The sequence below is a fragment of the Propithecus coquereli genome, unplaced genomic scaffold (assembly GCF_000956105.1).
Source record: "Propithecus coquereli isolate 6110/MARCELLA unplaced genomic scaffold, Pcoq_1.0 Scaffold81, whole genome shotgun sequence".
Lineage (NCBI taxonomy): Eukaryota > Metazoa > Chordata > Mammalia > Primates > Indriidae > Propithecus > Propithecus coquereli.
Genome location: NW_012154285.1, coordinates 2,711,049 through 2,736,617, shown reverse-complemented (window position 1 = coordinate 2,736,617; position 25,569 = coordinate 2,711,049). Strand labels below are relative to the sequence as shown.

Sequence of the window (25,569 nt, the reverse complement as noted above, 5' to 3'; positions counted from 1 at the left end):
GCTTGAGCAGGGCTGCCTCAGGCCCACAGTGACCCCTGGTGGTAGCTTCAAAAAAGGGCATCGAAACGCCCCCGAAAGTGCAAAACACACAAAACCGAGAAATAGCAGGGCACAGCCAGAGCGGGCGGAGGGAGATTCTACGCAGTCAGGGGAGGCGCCTTCCCTCCGAGACCGGAGAAAAATGCTACCTGAGACACACACAGACACCCGGGTGGGAAGGCAACTCAACTCCACCAGGCCTGGATGCAAACCTTTGCTCCACGATCACCAGCCCTGCGGCCCTGACACGTCACTTGCCCTCTCTGACCCTCAGTGTCTTCTTCGTTGAAATCCGGGAGCACAGTGCCTACTTTGCAAGGCTGTTCGGAGGACGGAAGGAGACAATGCAGGAACAGTGCTGCTGTGTAGCAGGGACTTGAACCGTGGCTATCTAATCTCTAACGCAGATCAAAACCACCACGAGCTGCCGCTGCACAACCACTAGGACAGCAAGCGTCAAAAACACTTTTTTTTAAAAAAGGAAAATAAAACGTGTTTGCGAGGATGTGGAAAAACTGGAACCCTCTTACGTTGCTGGAAGGAATGCGAAATGGTGCAATCGCTGTGGAAAACAGCCTGGAAATTCCTCAATAAATTAAACCTAGAGTTAGCGAAAGACCCGCAGTCCCATCCCGGGAATACCCAGAAGAATTGGAAACAGGTGTTTGAAGGAAAACTTGACCGCGAACGTTCAGAACAGCGTCATTCCCAGCGACCAAAAGGCGGAAACGGCCCGAACGCCCATCGACACGTGACTGAATCACACGTGGCCTCTCCGCCCACGGGGACGGCGTTCAGCCGAAGGACCGGGACAAAATGCAACACAGACGAACCGTGAAAACACGACGTAAGTGAGAGAAGCAGGCAGGACAGGACAAACGTGCGATTCCGTGCCCGGGAAACGCCCGGAAGAGGTGAATCCACAGACGCAGAAAGAGACTGGTGGCCGGGGGAGGGTTTCCTCTCGGGGTGACGAAAACTAGACAAAGGTGACAGTTGCACAAAACTGTGGGTGTACTCAGTGCCGCTGGATCCCCTCAAAAATGATGGTGTTCAGGAATTTTACTTCCAAAAAAAAATGCGAAAGTGGAATTTAGGGATAAAAAATAAAAACCTGACTACTGAAGGCTGCTCTGAGCACCTGGCTTCCGGCCACAGTCACGCATGTGTGCATGTGACCTGCGGCGTCAGCCTCGCCCCAAGGCCGGGGCTGGAGGACCTAAAGGTGCGGGTCCTGCTCCGCCTGGGCAGTGCCTGCCTGACCCCAACCGGGGCCTGGCCTCTCTGCTGGGAGAGGGGAGAGGAAATCATGGAAACCCACCTCTTGCCTGCTGGGGTCGGGGACAACTGCTGGACGGTCCCCAAATCCCAGCTCCTCCATCCAAGTGACAGCCCTGATGCCCCCCTGAAACAATGTCCTCCCCTCGCCCCCGTACATCCTTCAAAACCCAGCTCACAGGCACCTTTCCAGGGAGCCGTCCTCATCAGCCTTCACCCTGCTGCCCGCGGTGGCTGGGAGGAGCCCTTGATCCTTCGCGGGGCCCAGGCCTCCTTGTCTGGAGGACGCCAGGTGTGAATCTGCTTCCTCCACTGGCCCAGACGCTCCCCAAGGTCAAGACGGTGTCACACTGACTGAGCAACAGTTTTTACTGAGCACCTACTATGTCCTCAGAACAGGTGGGAACATGGCAGTCCAGGCAGACAAGGACCCTGTTCTGTGACACAGTGCAGTGGGGAGACCACACTGTGTGACAAAGCAGGATACACACTGACCAAGTGGTGACGCCACCACCCGGGTGATGGGACAGATCGGAGGTGTGCAAAGTTTTTCTGTGACGGCCCAGAAAGCAAACACTTTTGGCTCTGCAAGCCACACGGGTCTCAGCTGTGACGACCTGACTCTGCCGCTGTAGCACGAAAGCAGCCATGCACATACGCACACAGAGACACGCAACAGACGGGCGTGTCCGTGTGCCAATAAAACTTTATTTACAAAAACCGGCAGCAAGCCTGAGTTGGCTGGACCAGCTGAGCCCTGGGAAGGAGGACGGCTGGGGCCAAGGCTTCCTGCAAGCGGCCAGGGGCGGCCTCTCCGTGCAGGGGACATCTGCGCAGAGACCTGAATGATGCCAGGGAGGGAACCACAGAAGAGCTGGGAAAAGGCAGATTATCGAGTGATCTTATAGTAAATAATATTTTAGATAAACTTATAAAATTACTATCATAAACACGTCCACCTTTTCTTCACACGACGGTGTGTGGTTTCAACAGTGACGATGAGAATTTATTTCCAATCGCGTGATCTCGTTCCCCCGCAGGACCCCATGAAGCGCTGCTACACCTGCGCCCACGTCACAGACAAGGAAACTGAGGCCGAGAGAGGCGAAGGTTCCCAGGCCACACGCGAGGGAGGCCCGGCCCGTTCCGATTCCAGAGCCAGGTGGTATCTGCCCGCGTGGTGGACGAGGGAAGCGGGAGGCACGGAGAGGTCACTGCCACCCCCGCCTCGCCGGGAAGCGGCAGAGACACGGCCTGACCCTGCTCGGCCGGCTGCAAACCCTGCTGTCGCCCGCCACACCTGTGCCGTCGGCTGCGGCCATTCGTGCGCAAAGTTAATTAACTGAAACTAAATTGAAAACTCAGTTCCTTGGTCCCACTAAGGACATCTCGAATCCCCCACAGGCACACGTTGCTGCTGCGGGTACAGGACGTCTCTGTCGCCGCAGAAAGTTCTAGAGGATGGCGCTGCACCTACGATACTCTCGTGTGATAAACGTAAAGGGCGTGCGAACAAGCCCGTCTCGGGACTCCGGGAAGCACGTGGCCGCGATGACCAGCGCCATCCTCGCCGCCACCCCCGTTCGCCACGCCGCCCACCTGCTTCTTCTTCAGCTTGGAGATCTGCTGCTCCACCATGGTGATCTCGCGGTCCACGCGGTCCATGTTCTGGATCAGCTCCTCCTTGGACAGCCGCGGAGGCACCAGCTCCAGCTCGGCGTCCGTGTGCGGGGGGCTCGGCGGGGACACGGGTTCCAGCTTGCCCGTCAGGCTCCGGTCCTGCCGCGGAGAAGAGGGCGGGTCAGGGGGAGGCGCCCCCAGTCTGCAACCCTCCGACACACCCCAGTTTCCCGCCCTGACTTCAGGCCCAGGATGTCACACGTCGGTCACGGGGATGTTCACAGATCCCCCTCCGCCTTTGCCCTCGCGGGTCCCCCGCCGGGCGCACCCTTCCCGGCCCCCCGCCCGCTCCGCAGAGCTCAGACGCCCTCACGTCGTCCCTCGAGACGCGGTTCCAACTCTCCTGCATGCACGCACCTCTCTCCCTCCACTCACCCGTCCGGGTCCTCCCACCGGCCCCAGGGACCAAGACCCCAGCCTCTGTCCCCGAGGGTTCGTGGTGCTCAGTGCAAACAAGCAAGACCCGGGGCCTTGCAGCCGGCTCGTGCCGGCTCTGTGGGTGACACGCGTGTGCACACGCACAGAGAGACCACCAGAATGTGGCTCTCCCACTCTGAAAAGTTAAAAGGGGTTATCCGGGCAGCGGGGGAAGAAAGGGGTATGTTTACTGTCTTCTCTTTATTCACCAGTACTTTTCCTTCCTTGAGGGTGACTCTTCGTGTAACAAAGTTGTTTCTGAGCACGCAAAGGGACCCTGCGTCCCACTCACTCCAGCCTGCCGCAGCTCTCTGGGGACACGGAGGCCAAACCAACCCCGTCCTCACTGTGCAACCCTGGGATCACATGCCGGACCCCCCGCCGCCCCCGCACCATGAGCTCGGGCAGATCACTCAGCTGCTCCCTGCCTCAGTTGCCCCAGCTGCACAGCGCAAAGAGTAACGGGTCGTGCCTCCCAGGTGCTTGTGGATCCTGAATGAGCTAAGTGTGCAGGGAGCTCAGCCCAGAGCCTGGCATACTGTAAGCGCTTAATAAGCGCTGGCTGGGGCGGCCCTACCCCAGACCCGCTCCAGGCCTGGCAGTGCAGGCGGAAGCCAGCCCCCGCCCCTGCCAGCCTCAGGGCCCAGCCAGCAGCTGTTGGCAGACCTGGCCCCGGAGCAGCGCCAGGCCGCCACCGCCTCCCCGCCCCCACGGCAGCTGCACCCAGAGGACACAGGACACATTCTTCCCCGGACAACTGCAGCCCAGGGCCACCGAGTGCCCCGCCCCACCTCAGGACTGCCAGAGGCCACGTCATCTTCTGTTCACGGCCCCGCCCTCAGAGTCTCTGTCCTCTCCTCCCCCCGCAGCCCCAGCAAGGCCCACCAGGCCTTGGGATCCCACCAGGCTTGCCCGGCCTCTAAGCCAGAGGCCAGCGCGCTGCTCAGTGAAGGGCCAGGTGGTAAAAAGACATCAGGCTTTGAGGGCCAGGAGGGCCATCCTGCCACCCTGCTTAGGGCAGAGAACTCATTACGCACGGACGTGGCTGGTGCCAATAAAATTGTGTGCACAAAAACGGGCTGAGGGCCAGATCTGGAGCTTGCAGCGTCCGCTGGCCTCTCCTCTGAGCAATTCGTAAGCCTCAATTCACGTAACTGTCACAACCACCACAGAACAGTGTTTTCTCCACACTCCAGACGAGGAAACTGAGGCCCAAAGCCACCCAGCCACAGAGTGATGGCCCCTTAGCTTGGAGGGGTGTGTGGGGACTGGCAGGGGCTTCCACAGCAAAAATGGGGTCCCAGCCACACATCTGCTCACTGCATGGAGCCGTGTGGCCGAGCAGAGCACCAAACAGTGTCCAGGACGCCCTCAAGTTAGAGGTGGATCCGCGTGAAAATCCCCCAGAAAAACACTCCGGGGCCTGCCCGTGCGTCGGCGGGGGCGGGGCCCTCACTGCTCCCCAGCAGCAGGGCAGGCGGGGCCGCGGGCCCGACCCCACACACGCGAACATAAGCAGCTCACGCACCCTCGAGCCTTTACCCAGAGTGCCCGACGCCACTTCTGTGCCAGACGACGTCAGACTCACCTCCCAACACCACCAGCCCAGCCCCCGACTGAGGTCCGCCTCCCCTCCCCCAACTCCGTGTCCCCCGGCACTTGTCTGGTCTCCCCTGCGGCCTCAACCATTTCTCGGGGTTCTTGAGACAGAAGTTAGCAGCAAGGCCCGTTGCGGTGGCTCACGCCTATCATCCTAGCACCGGGAGAGGCTGAGGCAGGAGGATGGCTGGAGCCCAGGAGTTTGAGGCCGCAGTGAGCTATGATGATGCCACCGCACTCCAGCCCCGCAGCAGAGCGAGAACTTGCCTCAAAGGTGGCTGCGAATGTGGTTCCCAGCGCCTGACGCCTCACTGCTGCAGGGAACGTCCCCTCCGCCCTCCCTGTGCTTTCGCCCAGATGGAGACGGGAGACCACAGAGCAGGAACGGGGATGTGGAGGGAAGGCTCTGGGGCCAGGCCACCCCAGGACAGTGAGAGCAAACTCTTCATCCCACCCAGAATCATTCTCAAAAGCGACACGAACAAGAAGCAGCTTTCCAGCCACAGGGCCGGCAGAACGGCACCAGGCCTGGCAGAAGCACCCGCTGGGTGGGGGACTGCGGCCCTCTGATCCCAAGATTGTCCTCTGTTCAGCACCAAAGGAGGCAAGAAAAGCTTCACCTTTCTCTGCTGCAGCCCTTTTAGTAACGGGATTTGTTCTGTAAAATTTGGATTCAGTCAAAAGGCCACACTTAAGGACCTAGAGGGCCACCTGCGGCCGTCAGGACTGGGAACTGCCGGAAAAGTCCCCGGAAGCTCATTTCCCTTAAGATTCTCGACGCTCTTCCTTAAGGCTCGGGCTGAGCTCTTACGCTGGTGACACTGAACGCGTCGCTCCAGCAGCTGCTGACAGACACGGACGCGAGGCGTGTCCGTGCAACGGAATGTTACTTGCCCACAAAAAGGCACGAGGCCGGACCCCCCACAGCACGGACGAGCCCCGAGAACGTGCTGCTGAGTGCGGGCCGCCAGGCACGGGAGGCCGCAGTGCCGCACGGGCCACTCGCCATGAAATCTGCCTCCAGGACAGGCGAAGCCGCAGACGGAAACAGACTAGCGGCTGCCGGCAAGTGGGGGGAGCGGAAACGGGGAGTGGCTGATGGGTGGGTCTGGGGTCTCCTTGTGGGTGCTGAGAACATTCTGGAGCTAGGTGGAGGAGACGCTTGCGCAAGGCTGTACACGTGCTACACACCGACGAACCGCTCACTCTCACATGGCTGCTTTTACGTGACCCTCACCCCAGCTTAAAGGAAGAGGAGTAGCCGGGTGGCAGGGAGCCCTGTCCCTGGTGCTGAGTCCCCAGGGCCTGGCATCTGGCCCTGCACACAGCTCTCCTGATGACGGCTCACCTTCGAGTCAGCCCAAGCCCAGGGGAGGAAAACAATAAACCAGCACACCCACCCCCCAGCAGGCAGCCAGGCAGCAGCTAGAGCCATTTCCCCATCAGACGCCCCTGGTGTCGAACTTCAAGCCAACGCTGAAAAGTTTATTGTGCCGAATTAAAGACAGAGAGGCAGCAAAGGCCCCAGGGACTGGAAGGCAGCCCCTAAAGCTTCCCCATCCCAGCTCCAAGAAGGAGCAAGGCCCAGAGTCACACACTCACAGTCTACCCTCCTACTCTGGCCACAGTGACAGGTTCCAGGATGGGCACAGCCCACTCAAGGGTAAGGAGAAAAGCACTTTGGAGCTAGAAATGTGGGGAGAAAGGAGAGTTCTCACTTTTTACTAAACTTCAAACTGGAAGAAGAAAGGCCTATAGTCACAAGTCACCTTCTATTAACATACAAGACCATGCGAAAGCTGGCAGAGCCAAGAGATGCAAAGAGACAGGGTCTTGGTGACATTATGTCACCTGAATCAAGCCGTACCTGAAGCCAACAAACCCTGGACTTCAGTGACGTGAGCCAGGATTCATGCTTAAGTTTTAGAGGGGTGGTGTCTGTCCCTTTCAGCCAACAGAGCTCCAAGAGCCCCAAGGGACTTTCAGGTGCTGTTTGTGACAATTCTGAAGTCTCCTAAAACAAAAGTTTGGCGAATTCCTGAAAGAGTTTCTGATGCCATAGGACTCCAGAAGCTTAAAGGCAGGAAAGAATTATAAAAACAGAGCATTTTTACATGAAAAAGGAACACAGTGGGGTGGAAGGAACACACAAAAAAACCATCAAATTCCTGTCTCATGCACGCAGCTGAATTCCAGGCGGCAGACGCAGAAAACATCTGAACACGTTCAGAGCTGTGTTCTCCCGGGCGGCTTCCCTTGCTCAGACGTCCCAAATGCTCTTCACAGCCTGGAGCAATTACAGCAGTCGGTCCAGCCAGGCCCCGGACCGTCTGCTACTCCCGCCCCTGCCCCCCGCCACGGTCCAGGAAGGGAGGGAGAGAGATACACAGAGACAGAGAGATGACAGAGACACAAAGAAAAAGAGAGACAGAGACAGACAGACACAGACACCCAGAGAGACACACAGGCAGAGAGGGAGCCCCAGGAAGGACGGGGAAGGCAGCCCAGTCACAGAGCCACCGTGAGGGACGGAGACCCTGCTGGAAGAACCCACAGGAGAGGCCAGTAGGCGGGTAGCAGACACCTGCTGCGGGGCTCCGGGACACCCCTAGAAGCTGTTCTCTGGGCAGAGCCGGCCTGAGTGTCTGGGGCTGGGTCCCCCTGGGAGGCGCGGAGCTCCCGGGCACAACCCCCAGACCTGCTGTCCTCCCAGGCACCTTCAAGGGAGCCGTTCAAACGCAGGCAGAGCTAAAACTCCCTCCTGCCTTCTACAAAGAGAGGGGGTATGGGGGGCGGAGGAGGAAGCAGACTCCGGGTGCGAAGAGAGCAGAGGGAGGAGGGGGAGGGCGGCCCCCTCAGGCAGCCCAGAGGGGACCCAGCTGCTGTGGCTTCAATCCCACCCCCACTCCCAGCTGGCCCAGCCGGGGGCCCTGGACAAGGCAGGATCGCAGATCCAGAGTGACACTTACTGGGCCTGGCACCTAGCACACGTGAGCGCTCACTTGGTGTTTGCTGTTGTCATCTTTATTGCCACCATGTGAGTGCCTCCCCCACGCTAGCCTCCTAGTAAAGGGCCCGCCTCAGCCTGAAATTACACCATTCCATCCCACCCAGTGGTGTCAGGCAGAGAAGAAGACCCAGCAGGCCTAAGTGGGCCACTTCCCACTCCCCTCCCCTGGCTGGACTCCCAGTCCCTGCCCCACCCCCACTGGCACTGCAGTAAGATGATCCAGGACAAGCTCCCCAGGGGCTGGGTGGCCTATGAATGAGCCTGTGTGTGTCGCCGACCACGGAGGGCGGGGCAGTGTCACACCGCCTGGCCACAGTCCCCACCCCAGCCGGGATGTCAGATACAGTTTCTGAGGCAGCTAGGGGACCACGGGGGACAGAAGCCACTGCCTACAGTTCCGCCATCAGCCCTGCGGTCAACTTCCCCTGTGTAAAACGGACACAAAACAAGCTCCCGGCCTAGACTGTCCTGAGGTTTACTGAAATAGAAAATCCCACAGATGCAAACCATAGGCGCTCAATCTCTGTATATTCTCCCCCCCCCACCCGGGTTCGTCCCCCTTTTTTTTTTAAGGGGGGAAGGTTCTTTTGGGCCGGGGGCGGGGCCGGTTCTTGGGGTTCGGGGGGCCCGGGCGTTGCGGCGGCGGGGGGTTCGGGGTGGTTCCCCCAGGCTTGCCCCGGGGGCCAGGGCCCCGGCGGCCTTGGGGGTTCGGGGCACCTGCGAGCCACACGGCACCATGCCCCGTCCCCTGCCCTGCCCCGTGACGCGGGGATGTGGGAATTGGCACGGCCAGGTCCCCAGATGCCACCAGCACGCGGATACGCAAGGGCAGCCTCATCCACAGGTGGCACCTACTGGCAACACCCCGACGCCAAGGTCCTGGGGCCCCGGGTCTCCGGGAAGAAGGCGGCGCCCAGCAAGGCCCCGGCCTGCGTCCTGGGCACGAGCAGCTCCGTCGACACATCCACGCATGAGGTCACAGCAGCCACCACCTGCCACCCACGACGGGGCCGTTACCACAGCTGGATGAGCCATCGTGCTGCAGAGAGCCTACTCCGAGATGGCAGGGACGTCCCAGTACGAGACAGCGTCCCCAGCCCCAGGCAGTATGTCCTCACGGGCACGCAGGCTGGGCGGCCCAGGCACCCGTGGCTGGTGGGCCCTGAGGGTGAGCAGCGGACGGAGGATGCAGAACAGGCCGCCCCTTGCGGCCACCGAGAGCTGGCGCACCTGCTCCGCGCGGTCGGGGAGCCCTGAGCCAGGTGACGGTTCTCCATGGGGGCTCCTGCCATCGGGCCTTAGGGCTCTCAGCCTTTCTCCTGGACAGGCCAGGCGGAAACTGCCCCTGTCTCTCCCTCCTGGAATCTGCCTTCCTCCAGCTGGTCCTGGGCTAGGCAGGGCGCCCAAGAAACTGGGTGCACAGGTGTGTTTGTGTGGGGAGAACTGAGGTGGGGGCAGCCTTGGGATCGCCAAGATGGTGGGGGCAGCCAGGTCGCTCAAGACACCTGACATGGGGGCAACTGTGAGCCCCCCACCCCAGGAGCAGGAGGAAGAAGGACGTGTCCACCAGCGCCCCCCACCCCCTCCCTCCCCGCTGTCGACCTGGATGGTCCAAATCTGTTTGTAATTAAACCTGAGAACGACCACAACAACCACCCAACAATAACCAAAAACTCGGAGTAAAATCAAAGGGCCCTCCAGGCGTGGGAGGTGCGGCAGGCCCCAAAGGCTGGACACACGGGTGGGAGGTGACTCTCTCCCGCCAAGAACCCCCGCTGGCCGGGCACCCCCGGGCTCCCTCCTCCACAGCTGAGAGCTCCCACACGGGCCGACGTAGCCACAGCCCACAGGACCCAGGACTCCGGTGAGTGTGGTGAGCAGGACGAGGCTGAGCCAGGGGGTCCCAACACCCCACCAGACGGTAGCACTCTGCCCGGGCCTGCATCTGCCCCACCCTCCTCCCCTCCCTCACCCCAGCCACCAGGGCCACATGCCACCTCCCTCCTCAGGGCCTTTGCACTTGCCATTCCTGCCACCTGGAACATCTTCCTCAGTTCTTCTCACCCTCGGGCACCTCCAGAGAGACACCTGGTCCCTGCCCTGCTCTTGCTGCAGTCCCCGTGCTGGGTCCCACCTCCCGGCCTTTGCCCAAGCCCTGCATGTCACCCTCCCTCTACGAGCCCAAGAGCAGCAGGACCAAAGCCAGCAGAGCAGCCCTGGCTGGAGGCCCGGCCTTACCTTGGGGAGGTCCTCGGACCCGCCAGGCTGGCCCGTGGCCAGCAGCGGGGACGGCCGCAGCAGGGGGTCCGGCAGCAGCTCCAGCCGGGGTCGCTTGCTCTCGATGAACTCCATCTCCGCCTTGCCCAGCTCAGGCAGGTACGCGTGGGACTCGGGTCGCAGGTGGAGCTCCTGGGACCTGCGGGAGGCAAGGGCGGCGGCGTCACACGGGGCGCGGGGGCTCCAAGACCTACTGTGCGCCCTGCGCCGCGTGGTCTGCGAGGAAGGCACGCGCAGCAGCCCGCCCTCCGAGGCCACGGCCGGGCAGGACTCAAGCGCAGCGGGGTCGACACTCACCGTGGCCACGTTTACAGGTGTGGACGCCGGAGCACCCGCGGTGACAGCCCACGACCCTGCCACTCAGGGCCACATCGTCCCCGCTTGGAGCTGGCCAGGCGTGCAGACCCTCCAGCCCCCACCCCAGACCCACCGAACGCGACTCCCGCCCCACCTGCGGGTCACCCCCCTGCCTGGCCACACACCACGGAGGCCACTGAAGGTCCCTCTGACAATCAGGGACCATGTGGCTCTTCCACGCTCGTCCCTATCCTTGCCCCGAGTCACGGCCGCACCAGGTCAAGGGCGAACGGCCCCTCGTTGACCGCCAACCCCGGAAGCGCCCGCTCCTCCGCGCCCTGGACCAGGAGGCGCGCCCTCCTCACCGTTCGTTCCCAGGCTGGAACTCGGACAGCAGGGACGGCCTCCTCCTCTGGGGCTGGATGATGGAGCCGGGTGACAGGTGGGAGGCGTAGTCGCGGGGGTGGTGCTGGTACTCGAGCAGCCCGACGTCCTGCAGGAGGGGACAGAGGAGCAAGTGAGCACAATGGGCCCCCTTGACAGTCACGGCACAGGGGCAGGGCCATGTGCTTCCTGCCCAGGGCTCTAGACATGCCCACGTCCCCAAGGGAACCCCTGGGCCCCGTCTGGTCAGAGGCCGCTCCTGGGGCCGAGCCGAGGAGGAGAAGTAACACAGGCTGCCAAACAGGCACTCTGGCGGGCACTGTCCCTCCCACGCACAGCCCCCCGGGCACCCACGGTCACACCCACTTTCCAGATGAGACAACGGAGCCTGGGAGGGCTTACAGGGCCCGTCCACGGCCCCAGGCTGGGACCGTCTGCCTGCGAAACCCGTCCCCACCCACTGCGTCCACCTGTTGCAGAGGAAGGGGCCGTTTACAGGGGAGAGGGCTGCCCCCGCGTCCCCACCGTCCCCCTGCCCCTGCCGCACTGGTGACACGGGAAGGAGAGTGGGTCCCTCCGGCCTCCGGCTCGCGGAGTTCAAGCCGGGACACGCAGCACATGAGCCCAGACTACGGAGGCAGGGGGTGGGGGCAGCGTTGTTTGTAAAAACAGACACGTGTGAGCAGATGAAACTGGAAAAGAGGCACAGCCTAACCCCCCCCTCGAAGCGTGAGTAAACAAGGCGTCCACGCGAGAGGGGCTCAGGCGTCACTCGCCAGGGAGGGAGGGACCTCAGCAATTGCCCACGGTCTGCAGAGCTCGAAGGCCGGGCTTCAAAGCAAGGCATCCACTCGGGAGCCCACCCCGCCCTGTGCCGCAAGTAAGGCACGTGTCAAAGCACGACGGCTGAGCCTCAGGCGACACCCCCTTCTTTGATAAAATGCCCCGTTTTTAAGGGCGCCGTCCTCGACCAACCTTGAGCCAGGCTCCTCTGAGCCGCCCTCTCCACTAGGCCTCGGCCTTGTGGGGCCCTGCAGACCCCGGCGGCAGCGAGAACCCCGCTAAATCGGGCTGGAGAGAGACCCCCAGCCTCGGTGGCCGCTCTCGGTCACTTCCCGCGCACGGACCCCGCCCCTGCACGGCGGCTGTGAAGCCCCGGCCGTGTCTGCTGCCTTCGGAGCTGGGCCCGACCCGGCTCCCGCACAGCTCCTGCCACGGACCACGGCGTCCCGGACACGGTCTGCCGTACGGTTGTAGCAAGCGTCAGGATGACTTCTTCATTAACGCGTTATCTATTATTGTCGGGAAAAACTCAACATTAACAAATCAGATGTACCCCGACTGCCAAGGACACCTGGATTTCAGAAACGTTAAAATGTTAAAAAAAGAAAAAAAGGCAGTAACGAGCCTCTCAGACAAGAAAACCAGCCAGGCTTCACTCACGTGCCAAGCCCAATCGATTAGTTCTGCCTGCCTGGAACACTCAGCCAGACTGTGTGTGGCCATCAGTTAGTGATGTCTGACGCGGGCGAGGCCTGGGAGAGAGGGGATTGCAGGTGACTCCGTTTCTTCTTGGCACCTCTTCGTTTGCCCAGTTTTCTATAAAAGTCTAGTCATTCTTTTGTTGCCTGGCTTTTTTTTTAAGCAGTTATTTTTGCAGAGAGCATCGGAGACGACAGCAGGTGCGCTGGAGTAACTGTCTCAGACCCTACGAAACAAACACCTAGAGCCCGGGAGCCCAGAGGGGGACGAGTCACTGGAATTCGCGGGGAGCCCAGCAACCTCGGAAGCTGGGGAAGGTGAGGAAAGGACCTCCCGGGGCAGCCCAACGCAGAAGCAAGTAGCTGCCAGGCCTCAGGCTGGGGTTATGGTCTGGCCTGGTACTCAAACCCTCCGGGCCTCAGTTTCCCCCCACTCCCATCTTTGACGTGGGTGCCTGGCCCAGACGCAGTGAGGCCTCCGCACGTCCCACCACTCGTGGCCCTCAGCTCTCTGCGGGTTTCCCCCAGAGCTGACGGCAGCCCGCAGAGACAGAGAGGGCCGGCTCCTCCCGCATCCCGCGGTGTCTGGCGCGAGACGCCAGGTGCTCGCACACGAGGAGGAGGAGGGGGAGGAGATGGGGCTGAGGGGCGCGCGGAGGAGGCCTCCGGGCTGAGGCTGCCAGGCGGGGATCGCGCGCACACAGAGGTGTGAGAGGAAATCAGCAGGCCGCGCAGTCTGCCAAGAGGAAGATTCTCTCCGCCGGCTTTCTCCCGCACAAAAGCAAAATGAGCAAAGAGGCAGACGGTCCAATCCCTCGGGAGAGGCCCCGGCAAGATGGCGCCACAGCTGCCAACAGAGGCAGGAAGAGGCGAGAGGCAGCACGTGGCCCCGGGGCAGGGGCTTGGGAGGTCACACACGGACTCCTGGGCCACAGTGTCCCGGTTTAGGAGATCATCCAAGGAGCACCTGGGCGGCCGTTTCTGCAGGTGTCTACACTGGTCTCCACTCCATGGCTTGAAGCAGGTCTCCGGGGCTGAGCCCAGGGACCCCCCACCCAAGGGCAAGAATTGAGGAGACCCCGAGAAAGAAACTGACCCACAGTGGTCCCACGAGCCTGAACACACCCAGGCTGGGACCTCCCCAAGTGATAACAACAACATTAATGATGCTAACAATAACAACAATAATAATAATATCCAACATTCATAAATTGCCTACTGTGTACACCTGCAGCTAAATGCTTTAAATATGTTTACCAACTGAATCTCTACAGCAACCCCAAGGAGCAGGTATAATGGGGAGCCCCACACCAAGATGAGAAAACTGAGGCCCAGAGAGGGTATGAGACTTGTCCAAGTCACACAGCAAGGAGGGGCAGGTTCTGAGATGCAAGACAGAGGCTGAGCTGGCTTTCTGCAGAGGCACAAACCAGGGACAGGCCTGGGCTCTGAACCCACCCCAGCGGATGGCAGCAGCAAACCTGACTGGGGAGAGGGAGCCTGCCCTGGCCTCTCCGCCGGCTTCCAGAGCGCTGCTCAGAGAGGGGGACAGGAAAAGCACATCCGGGCGAGACACCCACGTGGCCTCTGGGGCTTTTCCCCAGCCATGGCACCTCTGAAGCTGGAAGTTGGGGCCACTGATAAATGACACCCTCATGACAGACCACCGTGGAAAAGCAACTTACGCAGGGGGAAATCCCAGCTGGTGCCTCCCTGCTCCCTGGCTGGGTCCTGGGGGAGCGAGACATGCCGGGGTCGGGGGGCCACGACCCTGGGCGTCTGGGCTCACGTACAATGCTAGATCCGGATCCCAGGGAGGTTTGAGTAAGGGGCTGGGAGGAGGAGTTTGTGGGGGATGCTCCTCTCCGGCCCCCCTGGATGGAGTTCCTCACCCCAGAAGGGGGCAAGGAGACATCTGGGGCTGCCTGTGACAAGCAAAGGAAGATTTCAGCCCATTCCCAGAGCCCGGGTTCATGGGTTCCTCTTGGCATGATGGGGCTACAGTCAAGGGAGCTCCTGCCTCGGGGCCTTTGCACCTGCTGCGCCTCTGCCTAGAATACTCCTCGGCCAGATTCCCATGCACTGGGCCCTCTCCCTTTCCTCCAGTTTCAACTCCAAAGTCAGCTGCTCAGTGAGGCTTCCTCCCTGACTCCAGACTTAAATCTGGACTCCCCCAGACGCTCTTCTCCTTCCCTGCTCGTGGGTGCAAGATGGCATCCGCGCCCTGCGACAGCGATGCTGATCTGTTTGGTTCTCAGCTCCGTCGCCAGGGCCCAGAACAGGACTGCCACGTGACATGCCTGACAGGTATTTTCCAAACGAATGAACGAGTCTCCCAGCACAGGGGCTCCCAAGAGGTCCATCCTGCGCCAAACCATCCCGCCATCCACAAGCGCCACGAACGGAGCCACAAAGCTACCAGAGACACCCCCGGGGCACTCAGGACACGGGCACAGGCCCCAACCTCCCAGCCGCTCCCCCCGTCCCCCTGTCCCCACACATGCACGTGTCCCCGCCCGGCCCGGGCAGGCTTCTGACCCTTGGCCTAGGGCGGCGCTACCGCCCCGAAAGGTCCAAAAAGCTACCCGTCTGCCATGCGCTGGGCGCGGCCCAGGACAGCGTCCAGACCCCTTTGGCGTGTCGGCAGGACCCCGGCATCCAAGTGCCGCGCTCGGCCCGGCCCGGGCCCCGCGTCTGTGGGACAGGACCCTGTATCGGCTGGTGACAAACCGGAAACTAAACAGTCTGGTCCTTCCCACAGAGTCCGATAAACACTGGTCTAGGGCAGGAGTCGGCACGCGGGGCCCGAGGCCGCGCCCGCTCCCGCATACCGGCTGCGCCACTCCCGCACGGCGGCGGCGGCGTGGACGGGCTGCACGGCCCAAAGCCCTGAAATACTGGCGGAGAAGAATACTGGCCCCTGCTCTAGAGGACAGGCCCAAAAAGTATCCTGGGGCTACAGAGACGGACACTGCCAGCGATGTCGCAATAATGGCGTCATCATCGTCACCGTCATTACATGACTGGCTGCCCACTGCGTGCACGATGCAAAGGGCCCTGCGTCGTCAACTGATTTGACCCTATGATCCTGTAACTATCCTTGCTCAGCTGATGGGGAAACCGAGGCACGGGGAGGTTAAGTAACTCGCCCCACGCTTCGCAGCTAGGACGTCACTGATGCAGGACACGAACGCAAGCAATCCGGCCCCAGAACCGGAGCCGTGACCTGCCCTTCTATGTTGAGGCACAGAGAGGTTAAGCAACTTGCCCGTGCCACGCAGCAGGAAGGGGTGGTGCCGGGACCCAGACTCTGTGTCCCTGCTTCTGGCTTCATTCACGCAGCCCAAGGGCAGGAGGAGCGCAGGAGACACAGGGGCCCCAGAGGACGCAGGGAGAAGGCAGAACCGGGCTGGGCCGCAGAAAGCCCAGAAGGAGCCGGGGTGGGGGTGGGGGTGGGGGTCTCCGGAAAAATAACGTCTGTGGGTGTTTTGCTGCGGGATTTTCAACGCTGGGAGAGGCTTGGCTCCCCAGGGCCCCAGGGAAAGACGCGGGGGCTGGGTCTGTCCAGGAGGGCGGCGGGACCATGAGGAAGGAGAGACCAGGGCACAGGGGGAGCGTGCAGCTGGACTGGGGACAGGGGACGGGGACCGAGACTGAGGCGCACGGAGCTTGGAGTGGCCGAGGCTGGGTCAGGGGCACCCAGGGGTTCTCCACAATCTTGGGGTCCAGGCCTCTACACACAAGCACCCCCAAATTAAGCCTTCCGTTCAACAGGCAGGAAGGGTTTTAGGGGGTGAGGGACGGCCAGGGAGGGACCTCCAGACTGCAGAGCCGACGCTCACCTCCAGCCCGCCACGGAAAACAGCTCCGGCCCGGACACACGCACGGCCCCTCCCCGGGGTGCCCAGAACTCCTGTTCCTGCCATTCGGGCAGCAAGCGGGGCCCACGGCTGGGCAGCCCCAGCTGAGGCAGGGTGGCCGGGTTTCGGGCAGCCCCCCGGGGAGGAGCGCACGCAGGTGGGCTCTGCCGCTGCCCCCCACAAAGGCAGAAACGCTCCACCCTGTGGCTGCAGGTCAGGCCCTGCTCACCCCTGGCCTCAGCCTCCTGCCTGGAGGGAGCGGGGACCGCTCAGTCCTGTGCAGCCACATCCTGTGTCACTGACAGCCCGGCAGGAGAGTGGGAGGCGTCTGGGGTCAGCGGTGACCACAAGTGCCCAAGAGAGGGCCCGGCTGTGGCAAAGGGCAGGGGCCACAGGACCTGAGGTCTCCCCAGGGCTGAGCCCCTGGGGCACGCAGTGGGAGATGGGCGGGAACCTCCGGCAGGACAGGAGGACAAAGGAGACAGAAGCCAGAGGCATCCGACAGTGGCCCCAGGGGAGGCAGGTCCCCCATCCAGGCAGCTGCAGTGACAGGAACAAGTAGTAACGACAGCATGTGGACTCAGGATCACCCTGTGCCAGGCACTGCCATGAGAAATCTGGTCAGATCATCAGGGTGGGCCCTCACGACAATCTGGCTGGTGGCACTCTGAGTAACCCCATTTTATGGATGACAAAACTAAGGCTCAGCGAGCTTAAGCAATTTGTCTGGTTTCCTCACCTGCAACACGTTTCCCCACCTACAAAGCTGAGATCGGAACAGTCGCCACCCTGGGGTGACCAGGGGATCCGCTGCAACTGTATACACAAAGGGCTTTGAACAACAACACTCAACCTGTAGTACACGCTCAATTAACGAGAGTGTAGTGCGTGCTCAGTTAACTCGAGCTCTTCTTTCTATTATTGTTGTTGGTGAGAATGATGCAGATGATGATTTCAATGCTCAATAATAATCTCCCACCAGGAGCATATGCCTCGGCCCTGGGCACACAGTAAGTGCTCAAGAAATAGAGGCAACGCATAGCAAGGGCTCTAAACCCTGCTGCTGCAGCAGGCGCCCTCCTTACAGTGATCCAGCCGGAGGCCTGTGACTTAGCCTCCTGGCCTCAGTCTCCTCATCTGCAAAATGGGACGACAGTATGAGCTGCTCGTGCACGAGGCTGCTGTGTGAGAGTCCAGCGACTCTGTCTGGGGAACGCTGTCACACAGCAACCCGCGACCCACCCGCGTCCTGCAGCTGGCTCTGCAAAGCGCCCAGGACTCCCCGAAGCTGGGCCGGTGAGTTCATACGCTGGCTGATGGCAATGCCCCCCCACACCTCTTCCTCTCTGTGTCTCATGAGGAGGGACCGCACTGGCCAGGCAGGACACACACACACACACGTGTACACACACACACGTGTACATGCGCACACACGGAGGCCGGCAGAGTCAGCTTCTACCCTGTCCGTGAACGCCAGGCCTCACGCCCCCTCACCAAGCAGCCAGGGGGTCAAACAGGGTAAGCCCAAGACTCTGAGGGCCCCGTGGCAAGCACCCAGAGACACGGTACGCAGTAGGTGCCCAATAAGTGCCAACAGAGCAAAACAAAGGGCCACCCTCCCGGCCAAACCACACAGCAAGAGGTGAGGCAGGAAGTGGGCCTCCCGCTCGCGGGTGGGACACAGGGGTGTGCCTTAGGAGACCCCATCGAGAGTGCACATGTGTGGGGGGCAGCCACACCAAGGCCACCTGCTCCCCGGGCCAGATCACCCGCCCCAGCCACGGGCCGGGCTCCCCGGCGAGCGGAGCCACCACCTGGACCCCCGCACCCCACAGTCAGGGATTCAGAGATGTCACGGGGGCTGGCCAGTGTCTTGTAGACACCTCGCCACAGGAAGTGAACTCCAGGCCCGGGGGGGGTCAGGAAAGACACGGGGGTGACACCTACGGGCCCAGGAAGCCTCCCCAGTCCTGCAGCAGGGAGGAAGCAGAGGTGAGACTGGGCTGCAAGGAAGGTGTGTATACAGCAGGCGCTCCATGTTTGCATGCAAATGCCACTGCCAATCAAGAGAGAGGCAGAGCCCCAGCTCCATCTTCCCAGCTTTAAAATGGAAGCAAAGAGACTGTCCCAGATGCCCAGGGCCAGGGCCCCTGTGGAAGCGTCCCGCCTGCCCGGGGCTGGGAGCCGGCGCCACGCCAGCTCGGCGCGAGGAGGAGGAACAGGGCGGGACTCACTGGGACTGCAGCAGGGCCCCAGACGTGGCCCCGGGCACACACATGCCCCTTACCGTGTGTGGCCGGGCGATCTGCACCGGGTAGGAAATGCCGTGTGGCGGGTAGCGGGGCTCGGTGGCCCTCCACGTCTGCGCCACGGGCTGCGTGGATCCCGACATGGCGGTGGGGGTCCGGGGGCTCTCTCGTAATCGCCGCCGAGGATTAAAAGCTAGTCCTGGTCATCTGCTCAGGGTCCACCCCGTCACAGGCACCTGTGAGAAAACCGGAAAAGAGAACAAGATCAGCCCGGGCAGCTGGCTCCTCGTGGCACTGTGGCAGGGTCCCTGAGCCACGCCTGGGGCCCCTGCGAGGAACAACGCGCACGCGGGGTCCGCGTGGACCCTCCTCCATGCGCCGGCACGCTCGCTGCCCGCCAACAGCACAGGGACCCCCACTCTGCACCGCCCCCCAAGCCCCACTCCCCGACCCAGCCTCCCTCCGGGTTCTGAGTCACTGGGACGAGGTTCTCCGAAAGCCTCTGGCAGCTCAGACACGTGGCTGCGGGCCTGTCCCGAGGGGCGTGGCCCGTGGGGGAGGCTCACACAAGCGTCCCGGGCGGTGGCGCCCAGGGTCGGCTCGCACAGACCACAGGCCACAGCTCGACCCAGGGCAAGGCCGGGCCTGCTGGGGTTCCCTGTGACACTGTGCAGGAGGATGACGCCGTGACGTGGGACACGAGCTGGGAGGTGACAAGGACTAGGAAGCCCAGGGCCACGCCCAGAAGAGCCAAGGGCAGGACAGGAGCCAGCGGGCCCTGGACCCTGCGTGGGGGCAGACGGACGGAGCTTTCCGCAGGAGAGGACCCGCCTGCATCCAGCCAGATGCAGTTACAGAGTGGATCCATCTCAGTTACAGAGTGGAAAACTGAGACCCAGAGGGGAGGAACAAACCGGGTTAAGGAGCAAGGGAGCCCCTCGGCGGGATGCTGCCAAGAAACCTGTGGGAGCCCCCACGACCCTTCTCCCCTTTCTCCGCAGGCCACTGCCCCACTCCCGGGTGACAGTGGCTCCAGTGCCCGGACGGAGGCCTCCCCGACACCCCCCACTGCCAGCCCCGTGAGAAGATGCGTCCATCGGGCCCCGCCACCGGCAAACCCCCTCCAGCCCCCTCACTCCACTCACACCCCAAGAGCCAGGGACAGTCCACAGAGGCGCGGGGGCCGCCCCGGCTGTGGCCATCCGACGGGGGCCGGGCTGCCCCCACGTGGTCCAGGGAGAGGGGAGAGAGGTCGCACCCCAGTCGCCACAGTTTCACCTTTACGCCCCCCGCCCCCACCCTGAACTGGTAACTTCCTTCTCCAAGCGGGTAGACACCCCAGAGACCTACGGTCTCATGTGCAGGAATGTCGGAGGGCCCATTCAGGTCGGGAGGGCCAGAGGAACGAGCGTGGACTTGACTTTCCTTTCAGGAACCACAGCAATGGTCATGTGATCCAGGCCTAGCCAAACAGATTCCTGCACCACCACCCCTGACAGTGATTGGTTCATGGATGAGCATGTGACCCAATCTGAGCCAATGAGAATCAGTCTTGAGACTTTGGCTAGAAGGACCAGGAGCAAGGAAGGGATCTACACTAGGAATGAGGAGAACCTGGAGCTCTCAGGGCCACCACGTGGCAGGAGCCTGCCAGAGAACGATGCCCACCAGCAGGAAGGCAGAGCCGAAGGGCGGAAAGCGAGTGCAGTCACACCCTGATGACAACTGTGCCCAAAGGCAGACCGAAGGCTGCTCATTTCATTTGGGGGAGCCAAGGCTCCATCTGTGCATTTCGTCCTTGCCAGCCAAGCTGGGTTTCTGTCACCTGCCACCAAGAGTTCTAACTCAAACAGGGAAAAAGAAGGCATCGGAGAGTCAGCGATCCTTCAGTTGGGTGCTGTCGAGGCTTCAGACAATGAAAAGCTGCAGAATTCCAATGCCAAGACAGACACACCTGCCACCACATCAGGAGGTTCCCATGTGGACTTTTCCTGGCCACCGAAACAGGATGTACCATTTAATTCTTACGAACATGGAAACAAGTCCTGCTCCACCACGGTTAAGCTTTGTAGCGCTAGGCAAGTCACTTCCCTTCTCTGAACCTCAGTTTTATCATCTGAAAAATGGGGGTGATCATAGTCCCCACAACTCAGAGTCAACACGAAGATGACACAAATGCACACAGTGTTCCCTAAACGCTGGACATCCATGCGCCACCCTTGCTGCTGAGGTCATGCCCATCTAGCCCCATTCCTGCCATGTACTTAACAATTTTCATCAAAGCGAGTCACTTTCATTTAGTTAGGCAAAACTTTACGTACAAAAGAAACTTATAACGAGCATACATACTAATACACAGAAACCCAGTGCCACATGGAATACATGGAAAGAATCTAAAAAACAAACGTGTAATCATGTCCATGAAAACATCTGTCCGTCTACCACCACCTGGGTCCTCCCATGAGTGCAGCCCAGAGTGCAAGAAAGGCCGGGTGACATAGATCATGCATTCAACAGGCGCCCAGCACACAGTGAGCGCTCAGCACACAAGAGCTGCCTTCATGACTGTCGCTAGCACTGTCAACAAAGCAGCCATAGCGCAGCCGCAAGGGACGCTATTCTGGCCCTGTCCGGCCCCACCAAAGGCAACATGGCATCCGCCCTGCAGCCAGAGATGAGGAACCGCCCCAGGGAGAGGGGGCAGGTGTGGCCACCAGGGCTGGGCCCTGTTCCAGAATCCCCCTTGCTGGAGCTTGGCTCAAAGCCCAGAAGACCCTGGCCATCAGACGTGGCAGAGCAAACTCCATTCCGCTCTCTAGATTTTGAACAACTCCCCAGTCTCTCTGAGCACACGAGGCTGTCAGCTCGGCAGGAAGCTGCCCCCTTCCAAGGGCACCACGGGCAACTTCGAAATTGCTGTTGGATTTTGAGTTGCGAAAGGTGGCTCAGAGGTCTCATCCACCCATAGCTCTTCTGACCTCCTTTGCCCGATGAGATGCCGCCTGGGCACGGCAGGCCCCTGGCACGTGCTCCCCACGGTGCACACACGCTCCTGAAGCACCCCTGGGGCCGGCTGACTTCCGGCTCCCTGTGACTCACAAGGTGCCCCCGGCCGCGCTTGGGGGCTGGAGCTCCCAGCCCCATGTCCTTGCGTGCAGCCTGGGCCCAATGCCAGCGGGTGGCTCTGGTGACCTGGTGCCACCCTCCCTCACCACGAGCTCAGCAAACCCAATCTCCACCCCCTCCCAACCTGAGCCACGTCTGTTGCCAGCTCAAAAAAAAATTTTTTTAGAAAAAGTTTGGCAGTTCCCTGAAAATTTAAACACAGAACTACCGTATGACCCAGCAATGTCAGGCATATACCCCAAAGAATTGGAAACGGGGACTCAGACGAAACGTGTCACGCACGTTCACAGCTGCACTACCGAGGACAGCCCAAAGGCAGACACAGCCCGAATTCTCGCCTGTTCGAATTCCCACCTGCCCGTGCGGTGGAGCATTACTCAGCCAAGAAAAGGAACAGAGCTCCGGTAGGCTGCACCGTGAGGGACTAGAAAACGTGGCACTGAATGAAAGGAGCCAGGCCCAGAAGGCCACATATCTCGTGATTCCACGTATGGAAAACGTGCACACGGGGAAATCCGGAGGGACAGAGAGCAGAGTGTGGGTCCCAGGGTCGGGGGAGGGCAGTGGCTGCTAGAGGGTGTGGGGTTTGGCTACGTCACGGGAAGGTTCTGAAAGCAGAGGAGGTGGGTGCAGTTACAAATGCGAAAGAAAATCCTAAGCTTTGGCTTTTCATCAACAAGGTTTGGAGGCGAACGCCGAGGAGAAAAACGATGTTACTTCCTCAATCGTGGGGGCAGGCGAGGGTGAGCGAGACTGGAGGGTCTGGAGGAGGAACTCGGACGCAACGGCCCCGACGTCACCGCAGGGTCTGGCCGCTCTGGGGTCAGGAGAGGCCGGTCGGCAGTCATTCACTGACAGACACTCTGGGGTCCCCACTGCTCACTGAGCCCCGGGGCAGGTGCTGGGGACTCAATGTGAAGGAGGCAGGGGCCAGGCCCCGCAGGGCAGACAAGCAGCAGACAGTGGCTGCTGGAAGAGGACAGGGGTTCCTCACGTCCAGACCTAGCCCAGCCTTGGGGCAAGTGAGAGGATACGAGGGAGAACTTCCAGGGGGTGAGGAAGGGAGAGCTGGGAGGACGGAGAGGCAGGGGTGCTCCAGGCAGAGAGCACCTCCTGAGCTCGAGCCCAGAGGTGAGCGCAGGCACCCTGTGTTTGAGAAATTCACGGAGTGAGCATCGGAGGAGGAGCATGGTATGGATGGATTTCGTTCTGAGGGCAACGGGGAGCCACAGAAGGCGGTTGAGAGGGAGAGCAGAGGCTCAGAGTGTTTTACAAGCAGCCAGTGTGGGGAGCGAGCATGGAGCAGGGAGACCTGGGGAGGCTACAGAAAACATCCCGGAGAGGACGTCGGTGGCGTCGGGGCAGCAGTGACAAGAAGGGGAAGCGGGCAGACAGCATGAAAGCCAGGAAGGGATAGACTCCGCAGGCCTCGGAAGCAGCTCCTCACCGAGTACAGGAGGATGTCCTTCTGACACCTCACTCCGAGCCTCAGTTCCCCCAGCGGCAGGCTGGCCACACAGCAGCTCCTGCCCCACGGCCTGGTAAACAGCAGGTGCTCAGCAAGGCAACGCAGCAAGGCCAGGCCACCAAGGAGGAAAAAGCAGTGCTCTGGCGAGGTTAACGGGCCTGCTGGCCCAGGTGGCACCGGACATCAGACACCAGCACAGAGGCTCTCTGGCCCCCGAGCCCACCCAAGGGTGACAGCAAAACGCCACACGTGGCCCACGGAGGGCGCTCCCCGATCACGGCACGCAGGGGGCCTGGCCCCAGACCGCGCCTGCGCGGGAGGCAGCACGCACAGCAAGGGCCCTCGCTGCCCACAAGCCGCGGTCCGACCTGGCGGCCCCTACCCGCCTGCTGGCCCACGTCCCCTAGTCCCCGCCGCTGTGCGCCTCGGTAGGGCGTGCAGATCCACAGGACAGTGACAGGGACACGCGCTCCGCTGTCTCAGCCACCCTTCTTACCGACGCCTCGCGCCTAAGAGCCCTCGAGGTGCCTGGCACACAGTAGGTGCTCAGTGAAGGAATCTGCCCAGCAGGCGAGTGATGCCCGAAACCTCCACTCGTGCATCCACCCTCCAGCTGGCGGGCAGAGGCCCCTTTCCTGGGGGCCTGGAAGCCTCCTCGGGGCCTCCTGCCCCCACCCTGCATCCAGCTCTGGAGGGATGGCACCGAGACACATTCCACAGATTTTCCGTGTCGGGAGCAGCCTGGTGCGGCGCCAGGGAGGGTGGAATCAGCGCCTGGGGGAGCGGGGCGGGCGGGGGTACGCAGCGGTGCGGCGGCGGGGAGGACGGCAGGCGGCGGAGCTGTCTGCGCCGCACGGGCCAGAGATCTCCTGGGAACCAACGGGCGCTGACTCTGGAACCCCTGGCAGGTGGGGGCACCTCCGAATTAAAGCCCAGTCTGCCAGGCACAGAGCGCCCACAGCGCGTGCGCACACGTGCACGCTCAACAGCGCTGCCGGGTGCCAGGGAAGCCTACGGGGACAGCCTCCCTGGGGCGGGAGGAGCCGCGGTGGTGGGAACAGCGTGTGTCAGCCCCCACCCCCACCTGGCCTGTCCGGGGCCCGACGCACAGCCCCGGCCGCCCTCCCCGCTCAACGGACTGGTGCTCGGCCCGGCTGAGTCCCCTGGCGCGGGGCGGGGCACGCAGCAGGTGTCCTGGTCTCCGGGCTGCAGGACCACAGACTGGGTGGCTGAAAACAACAAAAATGTTTCCCATCGTCCTTCTGGAGCCAGGTGGCGGCAGGACTCGCTCTCTCCACAGGCTCCAGGAAGGGGCCTTCCTCGCCTCTTCTGCTTCCGGTCCCCCGGCGTGTTGCTGCGTCACTCCCATCTCTGCCTCCGTGCTCCCATGGCCTTCTCCTCCCCGTGGCTCCTGTCTCGGCGAGTCTCCCCTTCTCATAAGGACAGCGGTCGTGTTGGATTTCGCGCCCACTCTAACTCACGACACCTGCAAAGACCCTCTTTCCAAATAGGGCCACGTTCACAGGTTCCTGGTGGACGTGTGTTTGGAGGACACCGTCTACTTCAGCAGGTGCTCAATCAGTCTCTGTTTGGTTCACCGCTCTATCCCCAGAGCCTGGCGCGTAGTAGGCATCTAATCAATATTCACTCAACAAAAGCTCGACAGCCAGGCAGGACTCCTGGGCAGACGTGGTCCTGGGCGGTGCAGTGAGACGCAGCCAAACACTAGCTGCGGTGAACCTGGCTGTTCACGCCTCACGCGTTTACTTCCTGCCACGCTGTAAACATCGGGGAACCAGCCAAGTATTCGACGGCCACCTTCAGCAGGGACTCCTGGCACAGGACGGCTCCGGAACGGTTCAGGAAGGAGGCCCTCAAGTGAGTCCTGAGACGCAAAAAGCCCCTGGGATGTGGCAAGGGTGAGCCTCGCCGGGCCGGGTGGCTCACGGCTCTGTCCTCCATGCTTTGCAAGTACCTACTGTGTGACGGGTGCTGGGGACACACCAGCAAATAACTGACCCCAAGGCCCCGCCCTCGTGGAGCCGACATCCCAGGGGGTGAGACAGGAGTGGGAGGATGTCGGAGGTGTTGGCGCTATGAAAACAGACCAGGAGGAGACTGGGCAAGACAAACCCAACCCAAACCCCAGTCTCTGCCCCAATCTTGTCAAATCGGAAATTATTTGAGCATCTATTATGTGCAAGCACTGTCTGAGCACCAAGCTACGGCAGCGACCACATCAGACAAAAAATGCTGCCAACCAGAGCTGACGTCCAGTGATGGGCTGAGTCCACAGGTCCAGCCAGATACTCAACAGGGGTTGGCTGGATGGAGAATGAATGGACAGATGGATGGACAGATGAATGGATGGATGGATGGATGGATGGATAGGTGGATGGATGGA

At 61.5% G+C, this 25,569-nt stretch overlaps 1 protein-coding gene across 1 annotated transcript in view; it reads right to left on the bottom strand.

Moving 5' to 3' along the window:
- NCOR2 (nuclear receptor corepressor 2) overlaps positions 1 to 25,569 on the bottom strand; it is a 169,527-nt gene that overhangs the window by 131,201 nt on the left and 12,757 nt on the right. The window contains exons 2-5 of the mRNA XM_012663494.1: positions 18,610 to 18,807; positions 10,963 to 11,090; positions 10,262 to 10,439; positions 2,917 to 3,096 (exon numbers count right to left, since the gene is read on the bottom strand). Coding sequence (XP_012518948.1) covers positions 2,917 to 3,096; positions 10,262 to 10,439; positions 10,963 to 11,090; positions 18,610 to 18,714 — 591 coding nt within the window. The 5' untranslated portion in view covers positions 18,715 to 18,807. The remainder of the gene's footprint in view (positions 1 to 2,916; positions 3,097 to 10,261; positions 10,440 to 10,962; positions 11,091 to 18,609; positions 18,808 to 25,569) is intronic.